This window comes from Meles meles, chromosome 11, assembly GCF_922984935.1.
Source record: "Meles meles chromosome 11, mMelMel3.1 paternal haplotype, whole genome shotgun sequence".
Taxonomy (NCBI): domain Eukaryota; kingdom Metazoa; phylum Chordata; class Mammalia; order Carnivora; family Mustelidae; genus Meles; species Meles meles.
This window is the reverse complement of record NC_060076.1, coordinates 27,328,505-27,356,182: the sequence shown is the minus strand read 5'-3', so window position 1 is coordinate 27,356,182 and position 27,678 is coordinate 27,328,505. Positions and strand designations below refer to the sequence as shown.

Genomic DNA, 27,678 nt, shown 5'->3' with positions numbered 1-27,678 from the left:
ACATTCTTCGCGGCAGTAGGACACAAGGCCTCTCCAACAGGGGAGCCTCCTTGAGACCTGCAAACTGATGGCCCACTGGACACACTCACCACTCGTTCAGTAAATATGCTTTCAGCATATCCTGGGTGCCAGGCTCTAGGCCCAAGTGTGTATACTCTAGGATCTGAGAAAATGGGAAATAAGCAATGGTTTTTCAAACATTGTAGGCAAGAATTGTCATGGAGCTTCTTCCCCTTTCCAGTGGACAGGGTTGGTTCTGACTATGTGAGCTAACAAAGTGGCACCAAAACCCTTAACAGGCTAAAAAATAATCCAGAAATCCAAGCCAGGTGGGTTGGGAAGTAGCTTAAGATCCATGGGCATTAAACTTTCAGTGCAGACAAAGCAAGGTCCAAAAAAAAAAAAAGCCTGTAGGGCCACCAAGAAACTAGTTCTGGTGCTCCTTCCATGACTAACCCACTCTGTACCCCTGCCCCTCTGCCTAGAATTCCAGGTTCCATCAACTGGACAAGGGGCAGATCAGATCTTTCCAGCTCTGACAATCCAAGCATCTGTAACCTGAAGTAAACCACCTTTTTTTTCTGGTTCTGCAATATATGGTTTCTTTAGATATCAGGAAGGGAAGAAGGACAAGCTAGTAGGCTTGTGGTGTATCACCTAGAAAATCCCTTTTGAGTCAGGATGCTCTATCTTTACTTCTGCCAACAAAAACCTCCATAAGATTACAAATCGCCTTTGACTAAGCCTGCCTATCTCTCTAATCCTAACTCTTTTTAAACCCACAAGCAATACTAAGCTAGAAGCAGCAAGTTCCAGACTAGTCTGGATAGCCCAACCCCATCTCCTATTCCAGGCCCCTGTGCTCCTGAGTCCATGCTTGATGTTGGGGGAAATCCCTTCTCTGCTTTGTGTCTCAGTGTTCTTATCTCTAAAATGAGAGGTCTATGCTGGACTACCCTTGAGCCCCACTTTCATTGCTAAGATAATACTATTCTTTCCATCTCTCAGTGGCTAACAGACATACTATGACAGAGACAGTTCCCCATCATGTGAGCTGCTGCTACCAGGATGAGAAGAGGCAGTAGTTAAGAAGTCAGGACAGGGATGCCTGGGTGGCTCAGGGGGTTAAGCCTCTGCCTTTGCCTCAGGGTCCTGGGATCGAGCCCCATAGAGCCCCGCATCAGGCTCTCTACTCAGCAGGGAGCCTGCTTCCTCACTTCTCTCTCTGCCTGCCTCTGCCTACTTGTGATCTCTGTCTGTCAAATAAATAAATAAAATCTTAAAAAAAAAAAAAAAGAAGTCAGGACAGGTGATGAACACATAGGACCTGGAAACACCAAGACCTGGGAACAGCTGTAAGAAACAGGAGCAGAGGCGAGGAAAAGGTCAGAAACTTCAAGATTTTGAGACGGAAAATAGAAAAAATAATGATACTACTGAAAAGCAATTTGACATAGTGATTTAGAGCACCAATGCTAAAGTCAGGTCATCTAGATTTGAACCCTGCATTTGCTCCTGACTAGTGGTACGGACCTCAGACTGATTACTTAAACTCTCTCTGTACTTCAAGTACCCCAGTTACAACACAAGGAAATAACAGTATTTCATGGGGTTCTAAAGAATTCAACCAATTAATAACCCACTTAAGTGCTTAGCACATGGAAACTCATCCTAAGTGTTGCTTTTATTATATTATATAATAATATGTTATATTTTATGATTACAATTATCACCAAGACAGATAGGATACATAGATTCTAGTTTCCACTCTCTGGCTAGTGCCCTTAAGATTCAGATCCCTACCTATAACATTAAGGACTTAAAAAAAAAAAATCATTGTTTCTCAGACTAGAATATATACTCCTGAGGGATTAAATATGAGGCCTCTGTGAGGATTTTAAACATTTTGTGTTTTCATTCCAATGGTCATCTAAACAAATTCAAATAAACATAACTGAATTTTCTGAATGCCTACTTTATAACTACTTCTGGCACAAGATTTCAAAGCCCAAGTTTGTGTTTGTGTCTGTGATTGTGTTGGCACCAATATAATTGTAGCAGGCTAATGAGAAAGGAACAGATGCAGACGCAATTTATAAATGATGAGATTGGACCAAATGAAAGCCAAATGACATCAAATGAAGGTCACTAGAAAAGTGGTTGAAGAATGGAATCATTAGCACATAGTAATATAGACTGTCCAGGCAGCTGTCTTACTATATTAACAATGTGAATTTGGATTGTATTGGTTTTGCAATTTTGTTTGCATTTCCTTTCTAAGTATGCATGGGTCGTATGGTTGTGTACTGACCTATAGGTTTCACATGTGTATACATTTAAGTAACATTACAATTAAAAAGAAATTTCATGAACACAAGGAGACCTTGACACTTCTGTTCTTTAAAGAAGGTCTAAGCATTATGCTAGTTTGAGAACCACTAAGTTCTCTCAAAGGTCTCTTAGGGTTCTTTGAGTCTAAGAAAGATGATCATTTTGGTTATCATTTTGGTTATAGACATGTTAAGCCTAGTTAAGAAAGCTCAGTGGGAACACAGGCTTAGAACTCAGAAAAAAAAGGCAAGGCGGGAAACAGATTTAGAAGCCACCTACAGGCGCAGCTCAGTTGGTTGGGTGTCTGCCTCTTGATTAAGGCTCAAGTAATGCTCTCAGGGTCGTAAGAGAGAGACACCTCTGTTGGGCTCGGCGCACAGCAAGGGGTTCTGCTTAAGATTCTCTCTCCCTCTCCTTCTGCTCCCAGCCCCTGCATTCAATCTCTTTCTCTCTCTCTAAAATAAATAAATGTAACTTTAAAGAAAAGAGAAAAAAGAGGCTAACTACAGGTCAGTACAGCTAAACCCAGGACACTAAATGGAGTGTCCAACAGTGTTTGGAGCTAGACAAACCAAGAGCTCATGTCTGGGCTTCAGAGAGTTCACCATGCCTCACAGCCTTGCCCTTCCTCTGTGTAAAAATACCATTCGCCCGAGCATTAAAGATGATCTTCTCAGGATTACGCAAAGAATTCTGTGTCCCATCCAGGAAATGAATGGCTTAGAACCTCCACAGAAATCAAACAAATCTCAGGTTTTTTTTTTTGTTGTTTGTTTTTAAAGATTTTATTTATTTGACAGACAGATCACAAGTAGGCAGAGAGGCAGGCAGAGAGAGAGAGGAGGAAGCAGGCTGTCCGCAGAGCAGACAGCCCGATGCGGGGCTCGATCCCAGGACCCTGGGATCATGACCTGAGCCGAAGGCAGAGGCTTTAACCCACTGAGCCACCCAGGTGCCCCAAATCTCAGTTTTATATTCCTCCCGCTTGCAGTCAGAGCTGGGAGAGTCCACACAAACACGAAGAGAACCAGTCTCTACAGGAGCTAGATCCTTAACTCACTTAACTCACTTCATTCCCACCTCCCAGAAACAGATGGGCCCTCGGGTGCTCTTGCAGAGCCAGGGGACCTCCAGGGCTGCAGCAAAGGGAAAGAGTGGGATGGTCAGAGGCAACTCTATGACAGATTCCGAGGTCAGAACCCATGCCCGGGCACCAGCACACACTAAGGCTAACGTTTCTGCCTGGCTCCTAATCTTCCCTCTCTGATAAGCAATAGGGCTACTTCAGGACCACATGGACCTGTGCCCACCAGGGCCAGAGTGATCCGGTCCCTTTGAGAAAACCGAGAGGATTCCCTCTCCTCCTTCCTCCCACACGTAACTCGAAACCATGAAGAAAAGTAAGGGAGAACACTGCCCCCCACCCCGACCCACCACCCTGCACCGGAGAATCCCAGGCTTACTGTTTGTCTTCTTCTGAAAGTGAGGTTCTTCCACAGCAGCAACCTCAGCTGAGGCCAGTAAGCCATGTTACCTCTGCTAGCACCCCAGCAGACGCGTGTGGCTCAGGAGCCCGTGGAGGCAGTGGCCGTAACTCACGGCAGGGCCGCTGTGGCTGGTCATTAACTGAAAGATAAAGCAGGAGGGGAGAGCGCTATCAGCTGCTGCTCCAAAGCCAGACGCCAGTGAGGGCTGCTGCTCCAGCCCCCTCACCTTAGACCTCAAGACCCAGATGGGCATCCTCATTGCTCTCAGGAAGTCCCGAGTCCCCAGCTTCTGGTTTCGGGGTTTTCCTGTAAACGAGGATTCTGGAGGCTTTCCAGCAGCCGCCTGAAGGCTAGTCATTATAATTCTAATCATTTGAGCTCCATGGCCCTGATCGTCTGGGACTGGAAAATGCCCTTATGAAAACAGACTCAAGGGTTGGGTCAAAACACTGAGGCTGGAAATGGCATATGGGAATCCCAAAGACCCGCCACCCCTCTCTAAGAAAATGCCTCCCTTCTCATACAATGTATGCTGCAGTTATAACTTTTGCCTCAAATCTGGAGTAATTTCTGCTATTCCTTGAAAATCTGCTGTGGGGTACATTTTCATCTGGCCACACAGTTGTGTCCTTCAAATGATAAATGGCACCATCGAGAAAGCAGTTTCCCAATCTGGAAAGCCACGGTGCATGTGAGAAGACCCTGAGGAAACACCGGGAAAGTGTCATTGACACCTGGTTCCCAGATGATGGGGGCAATTCCAGCACTGTGTGTCTGTAGAAAGAAAACAATACCCCGTGGAGAAACAAGTCAGCGAACGCAGGCGGAGAGCATCACCTGTGAGAGCAACAAGCTCCCACTATCCAGACATATGCACACTCTGGCTCTGCTCCACCTGCGCCTGCGCACGGCCGGGCTGCTGTGCCCGCGCCTGCGCACCGGTCTGCCTCCTCCGCGTCAGGGGCCACGGGTACCACCGAGGGGACTGCTTCCCCATGGTGGGGGAAGGGACGGTTCTCCTAAACGGGGAATACAACATTCTGTGTTTCCCGGCTGTCCCTCAACAACTGTATTAAATGCTGAAATTTATACTAAGGACCTGTACTAAAATTAAAGTTGGGGAAGGGGCAGAAAGTAAAAAGTGGAAGAAGAAGGGAGGGACACACAGGTCAAAGCTAGGCCCTCGGTAGTCACGAACTCTTGGCAGAAACCAGCTTTACTTCTAAATAGCTCAGTTTATCATTGTGGCCCCGAGTGGAGGGAAGGTGGGAGTGGGAGATTAGGCATGAAGAACAAACAGCAAAAAGAACGAAGGCAGTGACCACCTATGGATACAAAACCAGTATTGGACTAAAAATCTGTGAGTCCAAATGAGCTCTCAATGCAAAGATCAGCCTCCAGCAGGATTTTACTCTTTAGTCCCCTACCCCTCAAGGACTTGCATTTAAAGAGATTGGAGGGAGTTTTCAGTGTGGGAGAAGAAGGAGTGACCCTACTATTACATTATTTTTTTTTTTAAAGATTTTATTTATTTATTTATTTATTTGTCAGAGAGAGAGCGCGCACACAACCTGGCAGAGTAGTAGCAGGCAGAGGCAGAGAGAGAAGCAGGCTCCCTGTCAAGCAAGGAGCTGGATGCAGAACTCGATCCCAGGACCCTGGGATCATGACCTGAGCCAAAGGCAGCAGCTTAACTGACTGAGCTACCCAGGCGTCCCTGTATTTTAATTCATTCGTTGACAATCGGACAAATCGGGAATTCCTCCAAAATATTCAAGCTTTGGGACCTCTTTTTTCTCTTTATCATTTGCTCAGCAAATCTCTAGGACATGGACCCTCCCCCCAAATTTCTCACCCCAGAAAGAAGAGTTAAACCAGCAATTCATCCATTCCGTTGGCAATTTGATTGGTTAAAGATGTCAACTGACCTCCCAGGCACTGAGAGCTAGAATGGGACTGTGAGGCATGTTTGTAATCCCAAATTGTTTTGCAAGTGGCCTAGCATAGGGCCTGCATTCCAGAAACACAGAAACAAATAATTAGCTAGGTTTTTCTCATGCAAAAGCTGCCCTCCAGAAACCACTTAGTTGATTTAGAAGCTACAGGAATCTTTTCAGATCCCCAAGGTAACAGTGAGGAGGTTGAAATGCAAATTTGTAATTTCAAAAGGACAATTAACCTAGCAGAAAGAGCCCCTATAGGAAGTAACCCCAGCTTCCCAACTATGTGCCCTTGGCCAAGCCTTTATACTCTATGGGCATCAATTTCCCCATCAAAATAATGCAGATGACAATAACTACCTTGCATGAGTGTTCAAAGACTAAATAAGATAATATAAATAAGTTCCTGACACAGTACATGGCACACTGTAAATGCCAAAGAAATGACTTCCCTTCTCCCCACTTTTCTGTTCCATCAGTACCTTCGAACAGAGAAATGGTTATGTCCTGTCCAAACATTCATTTCTATTCCATTATTTCTAGCAAACCCATCATGGGTTTCAGGAAAGGTAGTAGGGGCCAGGTAGGAAAGAGAAAATCTGAATAGCCTAGTGTTAGACACCCCCATGGTCAAACCCGAGCACAGACACACACCCCCCGCCCCCCACCCCCCCCACCCCCGCCCCACAAATCTGAGGGGGAAATCTCAGAGGAAAATAAGACACACCTTGATAGAGTGTTCATGAGTTGAGAAAGGCCAGGAAGAGGTTTTTTGGAGACTCTTTTCCTTTAAGTAGAGTTTCTGGATCTCCAGACAAGGGTTCTGGGGCCAGGGACCCTCCAAGAGGCATAGAGAGAAGGTTGTCAGGAAGAAGTAGCCCAAAGCAGCACTGGAGACTCTGCTCTGGCTTCACTGCATACACGCAGACAGACTTCTCTTCCCAAATGCCCCTCGCAACTTGGCATGGCCCTGGCCTTCTGCATAATTCCCTCCTCCCACTTCAGAACACAGCGATCAGAGCAACTCGTCCACAAAGGAGGGTTTGGCAATGCCCAAAACCCTCTGCTCAGGTAACTGAAGCCAAAGGGACATTTCTACATTAGTTTTCCAAGGAAGTGAACAAACAAACCCAAACCAAGAAGAATTCAGTACTGTGTACTAGATTTCTCAATGTTTCAAAGTTAGTCCCCACTCTTGCTTCTGCCCTTATACACATTTCCAGTTACTGGCTGGAAAGGGCCCTACTTCACAATCACCGCCAGTCAATAGGCCACTCTCATCCCACTCCTGGGTGGCCAAAGCAGCCACGTCACTGGTGGCCCTGCCTCCAGTCTTGTCCCCTCCCATCCATTTATCACAGAGCAGCTGCAGTTGTTGGATGAACTGTGTATCCACATAAGCTATCCCCCTCTCAGAACCCTTTGTCAGCTCCCCACCGCCCTGAGGGCGAGGTCCACTCCTTATCGTGCTTTAGCCAGTCTCCCTGATGACTCCCACTCCTCTCACACTGCTCCCCACCTCCCAAACCCTGCCCAGAAGAAACTACTTACAAGTTCTGAATGGGCCAAACTCTCTCTTACTCCTCGGTGTGTTCTCTGTCCCAGAAACCCTTTCTCCCAGGACTGTCAGCCTGGCTAACTTTTCCTCAATCTTAGGTCTCCTTTTAGCTGCCCCTTGCCTGGATCCTGCCTTGATGACCTCCCCTGCACCGACACCTGGGTTAGGAGTCCCTCCGGGGTGCTTTCAGGGATGCCTCTGTTTTCCCCGGAAGCATTTCTCTCACATTCTGAGTCTGCAGGGACCATTTCTGTTTCCTTCATCACTGTGTTCCTAGTACCTGGCATGTGGTAAGCAGTCAGGGAATGTTTGCTTACTTAATTAACTAAGAGATGGACAAGAGAAATAGGGTTTCAGGATGTAAGGGCAGTGGCATTCCTGGGCCTGCGGTAACTGATTTCTCAACCTTGATTAACCGATTCCAGCAAATTGTCCCCAGAGAGGGAACTCTAGGTTCAGCAGGCTTCTACCACACAGTCTGCAGCCACAAAGGACGGCTGAGCTTTCCCAGGTGATTCCTGGGGCATCCGGGGAAATGTAATTAAATCACGGTCTACTTCCCACAAACACCAGGTTTAGCTAAGACCTGAGCAAGCCATCCCAAGGCCAGCAGAGCCAGGAAATCTGCCTTCTGCCAATCTCTATGCTCACGTCCTAGGTGCTGCTCTTTCTCTCCAGCTCTTGTCATTAGTCACTCACGTGGACCATCCTTTGCCAAATATAACATAGTTTCCACACCCTCACCTTCTTTTGTACAGTATGGACCTTTTTCAAATTTTTTGCTTGTTTTTAAGTAGGCTCCATGCCCAGTGTGGAGCCCAGTACGGAGCTTGAACTCATGACCCAGAGTTCAAGACCTGAGCTGAGATCAAGAGTTGGACGCTTAACTGACTGAGCCACCCAGGTGCCCCCAGGACTTTTCAAATCTTTAACCAGTTTTTTAGAGAAATTTTCACTTCAAATGCCCCTGGCATTATAAATTATTCGTAACTAGAGAATACAACAGACTGCTAAAACTCAACCTTCTCAAATAAGCAAAGGTGCTCAACATCATTAGCTGCAGAGAAACGCAAATTAAGACCACAGTGAAACACTACTGCACATCTGCTGGAAGTATTAAGAGTTTTAAAATTTTAAAGTGCTAGCAAGTCATGTGAAGCAACTGGAACTCCCACATGCTGCTTATGAGAATGTAAGATAGAACAGATACTTTGTTAAACAGTTCAGCGATTTCTTGTAAAGTTACACACAGACTTATGATACAGCCCAGCCACCTCATGCTAGGTATTTACCCAAAAGATAGAGGAGGGTCTATGTTCAATCAAAGACTTGTATGTGAATGTTTATAGAAGTCTTATATGGAATAACCAGAACTGAAAATAACCCAAACGTCTATCAACTAAGGGGGAGGTTAAAATGGAATACTACTCAGCAATAATAAACAAAGAACAAAATACTGATGGGTACAACAGCATAGATGAATCTCAAAAGCCTTACGCACAGGGAAATGTGCAAGACACAAGAGACCACCTACTAGAGGACTCCTTCTACAAGACATTCTGAAAAGGTAAACCAATGAGGACAAATCAGATCAGCGGTAATGGGTGGAGGTAAAAACGGGTTGCAAAAGGAGTACTGACCGACGGAAATATTCTGGATCATGACTGTGGCAGTTGTTAGGAAACCAGAGACATCAAAACTCATCAAACTGTACACGTTAAAAGGGTAAATTTAACTGTATGTAAATTCTACATCAATAACCTGACCCCCTCCCCCCCAAAATCACTTGCCTTCCATTTTAATAGTTAATCTATTCCACATGTCCAATCATGCCTTCGAGGACCCGGGACTGTATAGTGTAAAGTCTGATTATTGTGTGATTCACTAGCAAGGTGAACAGTGGATAAAACATTCACTGCATATTCATTCAACAAACAAGGAAGCCTTCACTCTGCAAGGGTCTCATTAGCACAATAAATATTACTGAGTGCCTATTATGTGCCAGGTTCTGTTCTAGATACTGGAGATTCTGCAGTGAACAAAAGAGGCAAAGGTCTTGTTCTTGTGGAACTTCTACTCTAGGTGGGATATAGACAAATCGCAGTGGGTTGTTAAAGCAGTGAGCGGTAGGAGTAACGAAGAAAAATACAGCAGAGTCAGGGGAAAGTATGGGGAGAGGGGTAACTCCTTTCTGAGGAAGTGCCTTTAGGACAGTGAAATGATACTGGCCTGTGCTACTAGCAAAAGGGTCACCAAATGACAGCTGAATTCTTTCAACTTTTCCCTAAACCAATACCCGGTCAGACAGACTCAGTGATGCTGCCAAAAGAAAGAAAACAAAAAACACCTAATTATAGGTTTACAGGAAGCTTGGTGTGAAGAGGAAAATAGATGAGCCCAGTCAGCACCTACCCCACTACTCTCCCACCCACCCCCTTCCTCACCAAAACGTGTGGCTCTTTTGAACATCATGTGTAGATTTCAAAGAGAGATGAAAAATATAGAGAAGAAACGAGGGAAGAGAAAGAAGAAGTCCTGCTCAAAGACAAGGTAGGACGGTTTTTTCCTCACTTGGCAAAGCCAAAAGAAAAACAGGAACTACTTCCCGTGACTGCCTTCTACCCTTCCCAGGCATTAAATCTGTCTACGGAAATGTAACAGGGGAGAAAAAATGCACATGTTTGCACTGCTGCCAGGATCTCCTCCTCGTCTCTGCAGTAACCAAAGGGTTGGTTGGCCATTTTCCTTCCGCAAGAACGCTGGGAGCACGAGAAGCCAGGACTTACAACTATAGACCTGAGCTTCCATCTAAGGCCAGGCGGGGGGATGACCATGACGATGACCCCTCAGTCAGGACACATGCCAGAGGAGGACCGTCCTCAAGCAGGGACCACACCATCACCACTTCTCACTGGGGCAGAGAAGTTGGCCCCTCTAGGCAGAAGAGAGCAAGCCCTCACAAAGCCCTTCTCCAGCCGGTTGTCTCCTCAGATAGAAAGAGTTCCATGTGGTTTTGGAGACCTGTTCCCACCACACCCCTTCCCCAGCTTTAGAGAGAAGCTGAAGCCTCCAAAAAAGCAAGTGACTTGCCCAGACTCAACCCCTAGAGTTAGAGTTACCCCCACACTTCTCAAGAAGTATCTTTTTTCCAACAACTGTTCTATGCTCTTTCCCATTATCATTTTTCTCCTATGGTTCTGTTCATTCTCCTGAACACATTTTTCTTATAAGTTCTACCCAAATACTTCCTATACCCAGAACATGCAGTCAGCAACTAGTTTTCATTTTTCCGAAACAGTGGTCTTACAACTGGCAGTTCTTTAAATTTTCAATAAACAAACAAAGTGTATGTTCTACTTCATTGACAAATATCTACATAGTTAACTAGGAGTGAGACAGAAGTTGAAATTTGTGACAACAGCTTAGTATCTGAGCATCTCTCCAGATGAAACCTCTTATATCAACTAACAGCCCGCCAGTAACCTACAAAGCAGCAGGTAGATTTCAGGCAGAATTGAACCATATCACGTATGAATTGAAAATGAGTTGGCACTAAACCTTAACTGATTGTCTATTCATGAGATGTTGATACAAGAGGAGGAACCCCCGATGTAGATGCCCCCTCATCTCCAGAGAGATATGGAGAGTCCTGCAAAATTAGGATAGAAAACCCATAAAGCCAGCAGAGCATGCCTGCTTTGGAAAAGGTCTGTTCTTTAATTGCATCTCTGAGCACATGGCTCTGGATCAATAACCACATTCAGGGAAACGTCTAATGAGAAACCACATTCAGGGAAAAGGCTAATGAGATTACTGACAAGTCAGAACACCGGGCTACAACAGGTTCACTGCACCCATGACTGAAGACAGGATGGGGCTGCTACAGTGGGAAGAAGGGATTTGGACTGCGACTTCTCCCGGTCTGACCCTGGCTTTAGTCAGCCTAAAGTTCATTTGACTGCCTCAGTTTAACTCCTCTGGGCTCCAGATGCCACCGAGCTCTCTACCTGTACTTAAAGCCATCTTGGCTAATCCCCTCAATTCCACCCCCTCCACTTCCTAACCATCCTGTAGACCCATAAACTTGGTGAAACTGGCCTTAATTGTCACTAGAGCCTACAGAAAGATCACTTGTGGGTACTCAGCCACCCCTAAGGTGTATTCCTACTTAAACCGTAACATTTTAATACTCAAATTTGAGGAGAAAAAAGATGTAAGAAATCCTCCAAGGTAAAAAGTCAAGGATAAAAGGAAGCCATTCTATCATTCTAGAAGATTTTCATCATTCTAGAAGAGGCTCTGCTGCTATCACAATACCCATTTTTAAAATACAGATTCAATGAATTCTAGCAATTCTAACAATCTGTGACTCCGGGGACCTTTTTTAAAATATCAAATGCATCATACTTGATTATTACTACCAATTAGTTTATAGAGGAATATACATTCAATTTCCTGGACATAAGTATCTGCTAATAACTAATTTCAAAATGAAGGCTACGAAATGAATACATAAATGAATACATAAAAACTGAAAGAGATCCACGAATACTATCAAATCTATAACTAGCCCTGGAGAAGCATTATTCCTCCTGTAAAGGAGACTCACAAGGTTTAAATCTATTTCTATCACGTCACCGATATTTGGACAACCAAAGATCCTAGTTATCACTCTCAACACGGCGGTTGCTACTTAGTTCAAACAGTCTCAAGACTTCTAAAACTGTCAAGAGCCACGGGTTCCAAAAGCAAATCCATCCTGTACCCAAGTTCTTGTTTCACTGTTGTAGAATTATGGAGAAATTCTAACAAAATGTTAGAGATAGCCCTTCTCCCCCTGCTGATTTCCATTAAACAAACACGGGGCAACCTTCAAAGGAAGACTTCAACAAACAATACAACTATTTGCTTTCTCTCTGGTGGGTGGGGGGGGGGGGTACCCAGGATGTAGGAAAAAGAACATTTCCTGTTGAAAAGAAATCGACCTGTCAACATTATAGATCATAGAAAAACATTTTTTTAAAGATTTTATTTATGTATTTGACAGACAGAGATCACCAGTAGGCAGAGAGGCAGGCAGAGAGAGAGGGAGGAAGCAGGCTCCCAGGCGAGCAGAGAGTCCGATGCGGGGCTCCATCCCAGGACCCCGAGATCATGACCTGAGCCGAAGGCAGAGCCTTTAACCCACTGAGACACCAGGCACCCAAAAAACATTTTTTTAACCACCCTCATAATGCCAAAATAAGAAGGACGTGCAAGAGAAGGAACTATTGAAGTCACAAGCCCCCTGCACTGTAGAAACACAAGCAAGTTTCCAAGAGTAATCAATCCTTTATTTGCAGAAATCTTGACTATCATGTTCCCTCCCTTTCGTTGTTGCAGGAGGGTGTTCCAAGAGAATATTAGGATAAAAGGCTTCGTGACTATATCAGCGAAAACCACTTTGTTTGGCTTACATCTCTGAAGGGTCAACATCTTCAGATGTCCAAACTTCTCCTAGCCTAATGGGTTTATTTTTATAAAAGTGCTCAAAGGACTTGGGGACAGAAAAACCCAAATCCCTTCACTGGCTTCCCCTTCCTTTGGGCCTATGCTACTTTACAGGAAACACCCCCCAACCATCCTTAACTCTTTTATTTTCCTGAATTCCTGGCCTAGCAGAAAGAAGGGAGTTTTTGGAGTCAGAGAAAACTGGGTTGGAATCCTGACTCTGCTAAGCACCAGAGCTGGGACTCTAGGGACTCTGAACCCCTGTATCCTCTTCATAAAATAGAACCAATAATGTATACAAAACATTAAGTCAGTTCCTGGAACAAAGTAAGTGTCCAGTAAATGGTAGCTATTATGATTAGTGCTGCTGACTTCACAGGGTGAAGCATTCATCAAGGGTGGGGCACAAAGTGGGCAGTTTATTAAAGGAATCTCTTCTCTCTTCTTTGTTCACAGAAGGTACCATTTCCCTCAAAGGCCTTTACAAAACGAACTGGAGCTCTCTCCAGTGCCCAGCTCAGTGGAAGATGTGACGGGATGACCCTGAAATCCTGGTGCCACTTCTGGCATTGTTTTACCACAAAACCCCCTCTCAGGGACTCCCACCGCTTACTTATACAATTCTCTCCACACTCGTGGCAATTGGCTCCTATTATTTATGCAAGCACGCTGCTGCCTTCCTCCAAGTCCTCAGGGCCTGGCTCCATTTCCCTCTCCACCCCATTTCCTGCAGCCTCTATGTCAACTACCTATTTGCTCTCTGGGCCTTATATTTCCTCCATCTTCTCAGCTCTCCCCACAGTCTTCTCCAGGGTACTGACCTATTGGGTGATCCCTGCTAAAACTGTAAGCCACGTGCATGCAGCAAACTAGTCTATCTCACCATCTTATTCTCTGCCATACTGACCCCAGTGCCCCGGATGACTCCACGCTCCATAAACATTTGAGGAAAGAGGGCTTCTGAAGTCCGACCTCAGGAATGGGAGAGAAGAATTAAAACAGGTTCCCTACAGAAACAAATCAGAAATTGCATTGAAAGTAAAGGTTCAGTTAGTTCAAAAGCATGACAAAATTTCCAGCTGTGCTCCAAGAAACTCGGGTTCAAGCTGGAGCACCTTTAATTTGGTTGTCCTCAAAGATGCTCTAAATTGCTGGGAAGCACATTTATTTTCACTGCGTTCATGTGAGCAAAGAATCTGTAATTTGCCAGACAAAGGCTCTAGAACCCTCTTAAGCATGCCAGCTCCAAGAACCCCTCCTCTGGGGGCTCAAGCCTAAATACAAGACTGCCAGCACTGCTCAGGACTCCTGAACTCTACACCCATAGGCTCAAGTCAAAACCTCACTCAATGAAGGACAGCAACACCTGGGTAAAACTTTTACACCTCGATACTTTATTCCCTTTACTTTTGCCAAAACGAGTGACCTAATCTCCAGGCTCTTGTCCAGTTCTAGCTCACTCAGGGTGTGACCAAACCCAGCAATCTTGTCCAGAACACCTTCCTTCACCAGCCAGCTCTTACAGCTGAGAAGGCTTGCATCCTGTGTCTGCGACGCTTGCTTCTGCTGCCCAGCAAGGACCAGGTAACTAGGCAAGTGAGAATTTACTGCTGGTTCTTGGCCAGACAGGTAAGTAAGTAAGTAAGTAAGACAGGCAGGTAAGCCCTGCCCTCCCAACTTGACCACTGAAGTCCTTCTCTAGAGTAACCCAAACAAACCATGTTGCTGGCTGCTTTGCTAAGAAGAAAGAGGAATAAGATCACAAGTTTAAATCCGCATACTTGTGATTCTGAAAAACAAAAACTGAAGGACCTTAGCCTTTTTTTTTTTTGTTTTTAAGTACTGACTGCACGAACTCTATTATTTGAGGTTTGGGGGGTTCTTCTCAGAGGAAACAGAGTTGCCTTATTCCAATATTATTATGATTCCGAGTATTCCTTCTAGAAAGCAGGGTTGCTGAGATTTTCACAAATCAAGCATTTTATGTGTCAGATTTTAAAAAGTGCTCAAGGAGAAAACAACATGAAACTTGGGTGGAACTCTTGCTAGCCTACTTTTTTCAACAGTGGTTTTATAGCGGCATTTAAATACCTACACAATCAGGCAGCCATGTGCTAAGTATCTACTTCAGGAGAGCACCAGCATCCCCAAACGGAGCTCGGCCTAAAGAACAGAGTGCCTTTTGGTCCCTGAATCCCACGGGGGCACCAGCACTCCCCTTAACGGAGTCCACTGTCAGACAACCCTCCGTTTGGTCAGCGGAGGAGGAGAAAGCCACGCTGTGATCATGTGAAATGTGACCGGGATTGAAAACTGGAAAATGGCACTAATTCCACTAAATTTGCAAATCCTGCAAAAGGACTGACAACTGAATAAACACAACTTGACCAAAGGCTTTCTTTCTCTTGAACTCAAGGTCCTTGTTCAATGAACACAATCATTAAAGTTAAACACACACACACACACACACACACACACAGAGCACTCTGCCTTGAATCACAATTAATCTTAACCAGCCAAAATTAGCACAGGGTTTTGTACTTTCACATAAAGGAAACAGATCCCAGCAAAGACTGAACCTTCAGCACTGCTGTGGGGATTTCCTTCCGATTCAAACTTATAACCAAGCAGCATTTTTACTGCAGAGAGAGAATGAAAAAAAAAAAAAAAAAAAAAACAGTTGAAAAACCCCTTAAGATTCAAACTGGATCAACAGACAACACGTAAATGAGGCGAGTCCAGTTTTCAAGGATTCAGTGTCCATTGTAAGCTGTAAAGAACAGACTTTTATAGACACAATTTCTTTTTTCTCTCCTGAAAGGACACTGTAAATATCACCCAAAATTTTGGTACATCAGTAAGAACCCTGGATTAAAGACATATGGGGCCAAGTTTTTAATTTCCAGTTAATGACCGCCAGGGTGTGAATCTAAGCAAGTCCCTCTCCTGCTATGAGCCACAGAACAGAAAACAAGTCTTGATGATGAAGAGGCTGGAGTAGAAGATCTTCTACATCTAAAAAAAACTGCCTGGAGCTTGGGGATCAGACTTGAGTTTGAATCCCAGGCATTGCCATTAGCGAACTACGTGAACTGAACAAGTTACTTACCCACTCTCTGTATCAGGTACACCATCTGAAAATGGTGTCAACCTCCACATTCCCCCAAATGTGAGAGGAGCCACACAAGATGGATTTAAGAGCTACTCAGATTCCAGGGGAGCCTGGGTGGCTCAGTTGGTTAAGTTTCTGCCTTCAGCCCAGGTCAGGACCTGGCGTCCCGGAATCGAGCCCCCCTGCTCGGTGGGAAGCCTGCTTCTCCCTCTGCTCTTCCCCTCATTCATGATCTCTCTCTTTCTCTCTCTCTAATAAATAAATAAAATCTTAAAAAAAAAAAAAGAGCTACTCAAATTCCACTTAGAGGATTTTAGATGGACAGGCACAGTATTAAACTCGGACTCACACCATGCGAAAAATTCAATCTTTTCATCACTTTTTTTGGCCTTTACATAAAATTTTATTACATGAAGGGGAAAGTCTGTGTTTGGCCTTTTCATCAGCACCTCTTCAGCGCAGGCCAATTCCACTTTTTAACAAAGTAAGAACAAGTGTCACAGTCTGTTAGCACATTTCAAAAGCAAGTTTATTTTATAGACAAGACTGTTGAGAAAATTAAATTGTTTTCTCTCTGTTTTGTGACTAACCTTTTATTTGAGGCAACTGTGATCAGTTCTCAATTTAGAGGACACACGTAAGGTTGACTTTTTAAAAATCCATTAATGATTACAAAAACGTGGGTCAACTGAAATAACTTGAATGGCTGATGTGCCGCCTACCAAAGATACGGTGACAATGACAGGAGGTGACCTGGCGGAAGGCCTAGTCGACTCTCAGCCGTGCTCGCATCTACCCATGGCCGGCGGGGGGAATGTCAGTCAGTGAGGAACAGGAGCAGAGGGCGTAGTGCAAACAGAAGCAGCCACAGAGGATGAATGTGAGACTCCAGAACAATGAGAAGCCAAAAACTAGCCAGAAGGGGTTCCTCAAGTCCAAGTCAGAGGTATGAGGAAAACCTGTGGAGGGAGATTCAGTTAACAAATAGTTATTAAGCCACACTCATCACTGGCGAAAAACTGAGTCAAGTTCAAGGATGCCTCTTATAATGGAGGATGAAGGTGTCAAAAGTCTTATTTCATGGATAAAAGACCTCAACGTGAGACAGGAATCCATCAGAATCCTAGAGGAGAACATAGGCAGTAACCTCTTCGATATCAGCCACAGCAACTTCTTTCAAGATATGTCTCCAAAGGCCAAGGAAACAAAAGCGAAAATGAACTTTTGGGACTTCATCAAGATCAATAGATTCTGCACAGCAAAGGAAACAGTCAGCAAAACAAAAAGGCAACCCACGGAATGGGAGAAGATATTTGCAAATGACAGTACAGAAGGTTGATATCCAGGATCTATAAAGAATTCCTCAAACTCAACACACACAAAACAGATAATCATATCAAAAAATGGGCAGAAGATATGAACAGATACTTCTCCAATGAAGACATACAAATGGCTATCAGACACATGAAAAAAATGCTTATCATCACTAGCCATAAGGGAGATTCAAATTAAAACCACATTGAGATATCACCTTACAGCAGTTAGAATGGCCAAAATTAGCAAGACAGGAAACAACGTGTGTTGGAGAGGATGTGGAGAAAGGGGAACCCTCTTCCACTGTTGGTGGAAATGCAAGTTGTTGCAGCCACTTCGGAGAACAGTGTGGAGATTCCTCAAGAAATTAAAAATAGAGCTTCCCTATGACCCTGCAATTGCACTACTGGGTATTTACCCCAAAGATACAGATGTAGTGAAAAGAAGAGCCATCTGTACCCCAATGTTTATAGCAGCAATGGCCACGGTCGCCAAACTGTGGAAAGAACCAAGATGCCCTTCTACGGATGAGTGGATAAGGAAGATGTGGTCCATATACATGATGGAATATTATGCCTCCATCAGAAAGGATGAATACCCAACTTTTGTAGCAACATGGACGGGACTGGAAGAGATTATGCTGAGCGAAATAAGTCAAGCTGAGAGAGTCAAGTATCATATGGTTTCACTTATTTGTGGAGCATAACAAAGAACATGGAGGACATCAGGAGATGGAGAGGAGAAGGGAGTTGAGGGAAATTGGAAGGGGAGATGAACCATGAGAGAGTATGGACTCTGAAAAACAACCTGAGGGTTTTGAAGGGGCGGGGGGTGGGAGGTTGGGGAACAAGGTGGTGGGTAATAGGGAGGGCACGTATTGCATGGAGCACTGGGTGTGGTGCAAAAACAATGAATACTGTTACGCTGAAAATAAATTTTAAAAAAATGTCTTATTTCAAAGAGCCCTGAATGCCAAGGTAAAATTCATTATGGTGGCAGATCCTCAAAGTCTTTTGACATTTGTTCAGAACCCCAGCACTTTACACAGTATTTGAAAAAATATCTGCTGAAGAAATGAATACGAGTTTCATGGTACTTTCTGCATATTAACACATTTTTCTAATCATTTATCTTTCTCTTCCCTCCCTCTTCCACTACCAAGGACCACACCTCACCCCAGCTAAGATAAACTGCCACCTCCATCCCAAAGTCCTGCATCTGGGAGTAGAGAAGGGTCCTCAGGTCAATCTAAACCCTAGCTTGGGTCTTCACATACTCGCTGCCTTTCCAAGGACAGCTGCTGCTTCCCTCAGTGTTGCCTTTATGTCAAACTTGGATCACCTAAGCACCAGATGCAATCGATTTCAAACTGCCACCCCCTTGGGGACTTGCTTCTTCAAGAAAACAAGCTTGGTTTGACCCTTGGCAAAAGCAATTATTCCCAACCTGGCATCCCACAGGAATTTTGCAAAGCAAGTGTAAATAGGGATATGAAACTTCTTTGCGGCTTCTTTCCTCCCCTTGTGCCCCCTTCCTCCAAGTCTAAAACCTCTTGTTCCTTTTTCTCCCTTCTTCTCCCTTCTGGTCCCAATCTGTTGTGATCCCTCTAACAACAAATTGAGGACAATGCTTCAGAAAGCTCTGTGTCTTGCCCACCTACCCCCAGCGAGAGTCTTCTGCGGTATTTAGGAATATCCTTATCTGGTTAGTCCAATTCTCATCCTCTCATGGGCAGCGGCACTCCTTTCCACATAATTGCTTAATAGGACTTTGGCGTGAGTATGAAGCAAAACCCATACCCATAATGGAGATATATCCAAGACTGAGAGTCCAAATGAATATTTTATCTCCGAGAGATTCTCCAAACGGTGAAGTGGAGACAAGAACGAAATCTCACTATATCGTATTTGCTCTATTGAAATGTATTGAGATGAACCAACTCCCCCCTCCTTTGCAATTCAGATGAGAAGGCCTTTTTGGATCTATGATTCACATCTTCCTCGATTAACACAGATGAATAGGCAATTTCAACAGCTTTCTTGCCTGTACTTTCCTCTCTTCCCATCACCTTTTTGTGTCACCTTCACACTCAGGAATACTCGTAGGCATTCCCTGGGCGTCTTCTCTCTACCTCCCGAAACCCACATGATCTGTTACACTAATGCTGAGGAGGCCCTGCAGGATGTATCTCTGAGCAGCCACAATCAAAGAATCATCCTTTTCCTAAATACAGATCTAGAGCTGGAGGATGTAAACACGAGAAGGTTTCTTTAAAAGTCATGTGCTTCGTCCGCTTTCATTTTATAAACCAAGAACGTAAATCCTGGAAAAGTAAAATGACTTCCCCGAGGTCACATGGCTCTTTAGTGGATTTCTGAAATTATATGTAAAATATAATTATATGTAATTATACATAAAATTTGAAATGTACATGACTATGTATATTTTTTCTTAAGAGAATCCATTGTTTTCATTATATGCTCAAAATTGTTAAAAATCCTCTCCCAATAAATGATTGGTTATATATGTAAAAATTTTTTTCTGGGAAATATCCCACACTAAATACCAGTTATGATAAAACATCTGGACTTCAAGACTAGCCAGATAAAATGCTTTGGCTTCCAAATGCTTCTTGGAAGTTGGATTTGGCATAGAAAATGCTGCAGAGTTTTAAACAAATACACACACATACACACACACAGAATGAAGAACAGATCTTATGCATAAAAGGTTATTTTGTTTTTTTAAAAGTATTTAAGTTCAATAATACTTGGTGAATTATCTCATTCTTGTCTTAAAAATTAATTAATGTGCAAATCAAAGTATTTGACAGTGAGATGTCACAGATTATAGCATTTCGCAAATCACAGCTGCTTCAAAAAAGAGAAATGAAACTGAATGGAATCAGAATTGTTTGTTCTACAAAAACTAAGCTCGCCTAAATTGACTATGTGCTAACATTTCTCAATCTCTATCATAAACCTAACCTTAACTATTAGAACTCATAATTAACTATTATAACTCACATTCCTCTATTTCTAATGCTTTTCTACAATATGCCATCATTCTAATTTGTCTTTTACAATACAGCAAGGAAACATTAGCTTCCCGTTGTCTTTGTCTGACTCGTTCAAGTCAGCTTTTATTGAACGCTTTCACATCAAGGGGGTTGAATTAAAGACTGGGGAGAATGAATCAAAGACGTTCTCAAGGAGAAGCATACACTCAAGAGGAATACAAACAAATGTTAACTATAACAAAAGAATGCAATTAAATACATGGCATGAACACTGCAGTGATCCAATCTTACGGGAGTGAAAAAGAAGGGGATAATTTTCACTCTGTGTTTGGCAGGGAGGAGGGAATCCAGCTTACGAGAGGGATGGCATTCAAATCAGGTCTTAAAGTTAAGTTTTCAAAATGGAAACAGACAGGACTTCAAACTTGATTTTGTTCCAGGACCCATGTGTGATGCACCTGCAGTTTGTTGTCAGCATGAATCCTTTGCTTTCATACAGTTTATCATCTCAACGGAATGCAGAGTAACTGAAACTCTATCTGAAAGCAATTTTACATATGAGATTTTCATTCTCTGGCCTTAAATACTTCCAAAATGTACCGTTCTAATAGCATGTACGCTGGTCACCTATCCAGGCAACTATTTGGGGGTTAAAATAACCAGATGAGGGTGCCTGGGTGGCTCAGTGGGTTAAGCCACTGCCTTCGGCTCAGGTCATGATCTCAGGGTCCTGGGATCGAGTCCCACATCGGGCTCTCTGCTTGGCAGGGAGCCTGCTTCCTCCTCTCTCTCTCTCTCTGCCTGCCTCTCTGCCTACTTGTGATCTCTCTCTGTCAAATAAATAAATAAAATCTTAAAAAAATAATAATAACCAGATGAAAAGGAGAATCACTCTTTGACTTTTGCTACTATTTCTTTTGTCAAAACAGGGTATTTTGACAAAGTCCTTACCTGGATATTGGTAAATTCATGGAAATTGATGCAACCTCAGCTTCGCTAGCATTAACAAACTCCATGAGCAAGCTCCTTAACCTGTCTATACCTCAGTCACCCCCTCTGTAAAATAAAGATAATAATAGTACCTACCCTCACATTGTTCTCAAGACAATGAACCGAATCATCATGTAAAATGCCTAAATCAACATTCAGCACCCAGTAAATCAACAATAAATGAAACTGCTTCTAACTGAGCAGAAATACTTTCTAAGAGCTGATTTCTAATTTGCTATCACAATTTAATTCACTTTTACAAAGCAGACTTTGAAACTGTAATTACTTTCAAAGAAAGATGCCTTAAGAAATGGCTAAATTTGGGGCGCCTGGGTGGCTCAGTGGATTAAGCCACTGCCTTCGGCTCAGGTCATGATCTCAGGGTCCTGGGATCGAGCCCCGCATCGGGTTCTCTGCTCCGCAGGGAGCCTGCTTCCTCCTCTCTCTCTCTCTGCCTACTTGTGATCTCTCTCTGTCAAATAAATAAATAAAATCTTTAAAAAAAAAAAAAAAAAAGAAAAGAAATGGCTAAATTTGATTCCTAGACAGTAATAGCAATAACAGAGAAATAGCTTATTTCAAAAGGTCCACAACATAATTAAGGATAGAACAAGCAGGAACTGTATTGTACTACAACCAAAAAAAAAAAAAAATCCCCCCGTGTTAGAACTGACAGCTAAACTAATAATTCTTCCTTTGTCTTTTGTTCCTTAGATTTTTACAGCCAAATACTCTGCCCTTCCATTCTGTATGTATTACACAGGAAAACACTTTGAGAGCATAGACCTACTCACAAATATCTGACTGAAGCAATGATAAAATTTTCGTTTTAAACCAAGAAAAGTATTCAAGTTGAGTAAATTTTATTGTCTGTTCTTTCCATGGTGTCGCAATCCCCTGTGCAACCTATGTCCCAGGCTGAAGAGAATTTGGTTGGCTCACTCCCAACAAACAAGGGAAATACGATACAGGCTGTAGAGTCTGATAAGGTCTCCAGCAGATGAATGTACCATAAACATAACAAGCATCCTCAAAAGTCCTCTGCTTAAAGCAGCTGAAATTGTTCCCACCTCAACGTTTAGTGTGGGCATTAAAGTATTCTGGGACTCACTGGCTGGGTTCAAATATTACTTTTGCCAACTCGCAAGACGTGTGACCAGGGACAAGTTAGCTAACCTCTCAGTCTCATTTGTAAAATAAGAATAATAAATGGGTTTGCTGTGGAGATTAAATTGGTTAGAATTTGAAAAGCATTTGGTACATAGTGCTATATAGTGTCTATTAAATAAACATTGCAATAACGTTGGCATTTATGATTATTTCCACATGCAGATATGAAGAGGGTCTTTGTTTTTTACGTAGGCCCTCTCCCAGAACAGTTAAATAAAACAAATTTTCAGAAAGATCATTTAAAAGCTGATGCCGAAGTAACAGTCATAAAGAGCATTTTCCTTGCATTATTTAATATCCAGACAGTAAATGAAAATGTATTTGGATTTGAGAGTATTTTAGAAATACAAAACCGCATGTCTACTGGTAATTTCTAGATATCCAAAATGTTTATAATTAAAGAGTCTAAGGTAATGTCACTTAATTATGAGCTAAAAACTGAAATAGCAAAACTATTGACAATTCTCAATCACTATGAGCCTAGCATAAGCCACTTGGTTTATGGGAGGTCAGATCCCTAAACAAATTTTTTTGATGGAAAAATATTCCAACTTCTCTCCATGTAAGGTAAATACTACAAAGATAATAAAAAGCTGTGTTGCTCAGTTTCATTCATTTTTAATAATGTAAGCATTGGACTTCCTAGAGCAGAGGTTGAAAACCACCAAGCCCTAACCACCCTTTTTCAATCCTAGACTGACCATAGTCTCACATGAACTGTAAATATCCCTAAGTAAAAAATGTGTCCATTATAGGCCTCTATTTAGATGTAAATTAAAATATTTAGGAGATGGGGCGCCTGGGTGGCTCAGTGGTTTAAGCTGCTGCCTTTGGCTCAGGTCATGATCTCGGGATCCTGGGATCGAGTCCCGCATCGGGCTCTCTGCTTGGCAGGGAGCCTGCTTCCTTCTCACTCTCTCTGCCTACCTCTCTGCCTACTTGTGATTTCTCTCTGTCAAATAAATAAATAAAATCTTTAAAAAAAAAAAAAAATATTTAGGAGAGTTGGGATTTCAAATGCTCATGAGGACAGGAGACACACATATCACAGATGGCCCCTTCAAAATCAGGTATGTCATTCTGGAACATGAGACTTGTCCTTGCAAGGGAATTACTCTGACTAGAATAGCAATTCTTGTCCCTTAAATGGATTGTGGTTATCATTAAGCCTGGTCACTCTGATTCTACTGCTGTTTGTTTTTGTTTTTTCCAAGTAGATACCAATTTGCTCTGCATATCCAATATTTTTTTTAACTCTATCGTGAATTATTTGCTTTACAGGAGCAGCTGGGGAACAGGCCGACAGTGGAAACTTTGTAGTTGAAAATTATTATTCTATCTGAAGAGGTTCTACTCCAAAACATTCTTCATGCTTTCACACTTTTGATATGGGAGAAGTGTCTCAAGGGAATGATTCAAACAACAGAAAGCCTCCATTATTTTTGTGGTAGGGATGAGGGAAAATGGGCTGAAATAAAAGGAGAGATGAGAAATGAAGCACTTTGTTAGTTAGGATTTAAGTTCTGTCTGAAAAGAAGATCAAAACTTATGTTTGGGTCCCAAACTATTATTAAAAGAACCAGTAAGGCTGCCTTTGAACTTGGAAAATTCTGTAAGGTATTTGGGGGGAGGGGGTGCAGATAGGGCCTTTAAAAGTGACTTGCTGATTTTCATCACCAGGGAAATGTTTTATAATATCAAATTTGTCCTCTTTTACGTTAATGTATATACCACTCACTTCGTGAGGTGTCACTGAATAATAGTTTTGGGCTTTAAAAGTTGATGGTATCAATGCTGCAAAAGATAAAGGACAATTACTTCCAGTGCCTGACGCTTCTCTCTCTCTCCATCTCCCTCTCTAACACACACACGCACACGCACATCTTGTTTATTTCCTTCTATAAGATTAAGTGCTGAAAAACAGACACCTACACACATCCATGGCACTGGCCAAGAACCTTCTCATGTAACAAGGGTCTGGGAATCGGGAAACATTCTGATTAAAAAAAAAAAAAAAAAAAAAACCAAACGGGCTTTTCGCCCGATGCCCCAGGCTTCCTCCCAATCTCCAACCACCCGTCTTCACCGGATCTTAGTCGGAACCCAAAAGTGACAGCCCCTTGTGAAGCCCGGTCCCCCCTCCAGCCACAGGGTCGATTCCCAGGCCGTTCGGCCAGGAGGCGCTGCGGGCCAGTCCCCCGGGGCCACCGGTAGCCGGAGCCCAGCCTTCCCCCCTCCCCACTCGGCCCAGCCCCGCGGCGGAGCTTAGAGTTCTGCGCCGCCCGCCGGGGTTACTCTCGGTCATTCCGCGGCACCGGCTTGCCCCAGCTTCCCCATCAGTGCCCGGCCTGAGGCCGCCCCAGGAGACTAAGCGGCAAAGGGCAGGAAGGATGGGGGGGGGGGGGGGGGTAGGGGAACCGGCATCTCAGCTCCAAGTCTCCGCAGGTTCTTCTTCTTCTAGGTCTTTTGCTTTTAAAAAGGAACAAAACGCGTCCCCTCGCTGTGCGAGGGACACCAGCTGGGTGAGCGCACGGGGACCAGACGCAGGACCCCAAGTCAGACAAAGCCCCCGAGGCCTCATGTGATCAATAGCGCTACAGACCCCGTTTGGGACACTACCCAGTCGAGTTCTTGGGGAACAAGAACACGCCACTCCAACCCGGGGGCGGACGGGGCGGATCCCCAGGTCAGATCCCGACTCAGACCAGCTCCTTAAAGAACGCACTGGGGACTCAGTGCTGGCATCTGTCCCGGTGGGCGCCGGCCGACCCGCAGCCAGAGGGGTTTCCAGCCGGCTCAGGCTCTTCCGAACAAAGGGAAGCGCTCGGAGCTGGGACTGCCACTTTCCGCTCCCCCACCCCCACCCCGTGCATCAGCGCCCCCAGTACGACCAGAATCTCCCCCCCCCTCCCCCGCCACCCGACATCGCACTGCGCCCGAGGTACGGCGCCCGGATCTCCACGCCCAGAGATGCTTCCCGGGCCCCACCGCCGGGTGAGCCCCGAACGCAGCAGCGCTAGCGTCTCTGGGTCGCTGGAGCTCGTCCTAGGACGTCCTCTCCATTTACACCGCCCCCGCCCCACTTGCGCTGCAAGAGGTGGGGGTTCGGACTAGTCCCCGAAACCCAGCGCTTCCCAGAGCCTCCTCGGCCCGAAACAAAACAATAACGCCCTAGTCACTGGAGAACCTCTTACCTGTTTTCCACTTTTGTGCGTGCGTCTTTTTTCCCCCAACCCTTGAAAAACCCTTCCGGAGAAGGGGAAAAGGGAAAAAATAAAATAAAATAAAATTTTAAAGGAGGGGAAGAGCAAAGCGGCCCGGAGAAATTGGCTCTGGCTGCGCCGGTCCTGCGGCGCCCCCTGCCCTGCCCACCTGCTTCGGAGGAGAGAGGTATCGGCTGGGCTCGGCGGGTCCCTGCCCCACTCACTCTCCCTCAGAATTACCGGGGTTTTGCCGCGACTAGTTCCTTTTATAGATTCGGCTGTGCCGAGCGCCAGGGTTACTATCGGTCAAAGTCTGTTCTCTCCCTCCTTCCCCGCCCCCTTCCCCGGCCTCTGTTTATGTAGTTCAGTCACTCAGCAGAAAGCACGTGGAGCCGCGCCCCGCCCCTTAAACGGGCGACGTTCCGCTGCTCCCGGCAGGGCTGGGGGCGGAGGGTGCGAAGTGGGGGGCGCTGCTGGCCTAGCGGGTCCAGGGTGGCTGCCCCCTGCCCTGCCCGAGCCTGCCCGCCTAGGAAAAGCGGGAAACCTGGGGCTTGGGGCTGAGTCAGAGACTGTCTCCTCCATGTTTCCTTCAGCCAAGAGCATTAGTGGAAATCGCTTCCTCTAAACTCCTGCTTTCAGCATTTTTTTTTTCCTTTGTTACTTTACCCAGTCGGAGGGATTGAGGGCCAAAACCCCTCAGGACACCAACCCTTTAGCCTTCCATTTCAAATGCCCAGGGTGTGGGGGAGGACGGACAGTCTGGATAATCAGCAGTTTTTGTTTTCCACCCCAAACCCTGACTTTGGTATTCAATAGGAGATTTATTTATTGCCTTTGGGATTCCCAGCCTGGGCCTCCCAAGTCTGTGGAAGGGACAATGAAAAGCCTCTTCCTCCTTCTCTTTGCAAACTGGGGGGAGGTGGGAGGCCACAGGAAAAAAAAAAAAAAAAAAAAGGCACAGTGAACCAGTCCCCTTTATATTTTCATTATATTGGTCAGAGCCCCCGTGATAAATACACAGAGCCTGTGTTTTGGCTTCTGTAGATTTGCAAAGTGCAGCTAGAAAATCACAGTTGTGAAATTATATAGCCATTCAGTTCTCCAGCTTCCTCCTCTGGCTTAGCCACAACAGTCAGCAGCAGACCACCCATAACTTTTGAGGACAGAGGCAGAAGTAAAAATGAAGGCCCACATACTTTGTCTGAATATTTAAGTCATAAATCAAGCCAACAAACTGTAAGATAAAGGTCTCCTACCTCGACAAAGATGTGTTTGAAGCAACCTGGAAGAGCAGGTTCACACTCAGACTCCTCACAGTCTGACCTGACTTCTGGCAAGAAAGTGGTAGAGTGGGTCGGTGGGCCCCCAAAGCCCTGCTCTTCCCACCTCCAGCTCTGTCATATTCCAGAAGAATTTCGACTGTGTGCATGTGGGCCCCAGCTGCACAAGGTCCCTCCACATTACACCACACTACACCACTGTCAAGGCCACAACCTGGGCAGGTGCACACATCAGTGGTTCTGCTGATACTCAGGACAGATGTGGGTGAGGAGGCCTATGCAGGCTCCAGAAGTGCACTTAGAGGCCTAGGGCAAGGAATTCTGGGGAGTCATAACTCTGGTGGCATGGCCCCTTGGCCATGTGGTTAGCTCACCCTTACGAAGTGTTGAAATTTGAGGAGGGCTAGAGTCAAGCCTTCTGAAGCCTGGGGTGAGCATCTTGCCTTGGCTCAAAGGATAACCCTGGCCGACAGACTGGGTTCTGAGTCAAATGTGGCCAAACCCCATGATGTACAAATTTCTGTCTCCATTTCTTCATCGGTAAAAGAAAGAGACTATGTATGCTCTCCCTGCTTCACAGGGATTTTCTGAAAGTGAATTTTGTTCATTTGACCTTCTTGGAAGAATGACACCGTAAACAAAGAGGGTGTTATTAGCTGGTTTTTAGTGTCATTTTCGGATACCAGCCATGGCCTATAAAGTTTTTCTCATGCCAAACCATTAAACTCCAGGTCTTGCCAAGAGTTAAAAGTAATCTCTCTGACCCTCTAGATACAAAGGAAAG

General features: G+C 44.5%; 1 protein-coding gene across 5 annotated transcripts in view; it reads right to left on the bottom strand.

Moving 5' to 3' along the window:
* The window catches only part of ABCA1 (ATP binding cassette subfamily A member 1), a 130,338-nt gene extending 104,453 nt beyond the window's left edge, over positions 1-25,885 (bottom strand). The window contains exons 1-3 of one of the 5 annotated variants that reach the window (XM_046022412.1): positions 25,784-25,811; positions 25,606-25,657; positions 3,795-3,957 (exon numbers count right to left, since the gene is read on the bottom strand). In XM_046022412.1, the coding sequence (XP_045878368.1) occupies positions 3,795-3,860 (66 nt within the window). In that variant the 5' untranslated portion in view covers positions 3,861-3,957; positions 25,606-25,657; positions 25,784-25,811. Of the gene's footprint in view, positions 1-3,794; positions 3,958-6,485; positions 6,696-25,605 lie in introns of those variants that run through there. The other 4 variants (XM_046022411.1, XM_046022415.1, XM_046022414.1 and 1 more) reach the window with 4 other exon arrangements.
* Between the last annotated feature and the right edge of the window lie 1,793 nt (positions 25,886-27,678).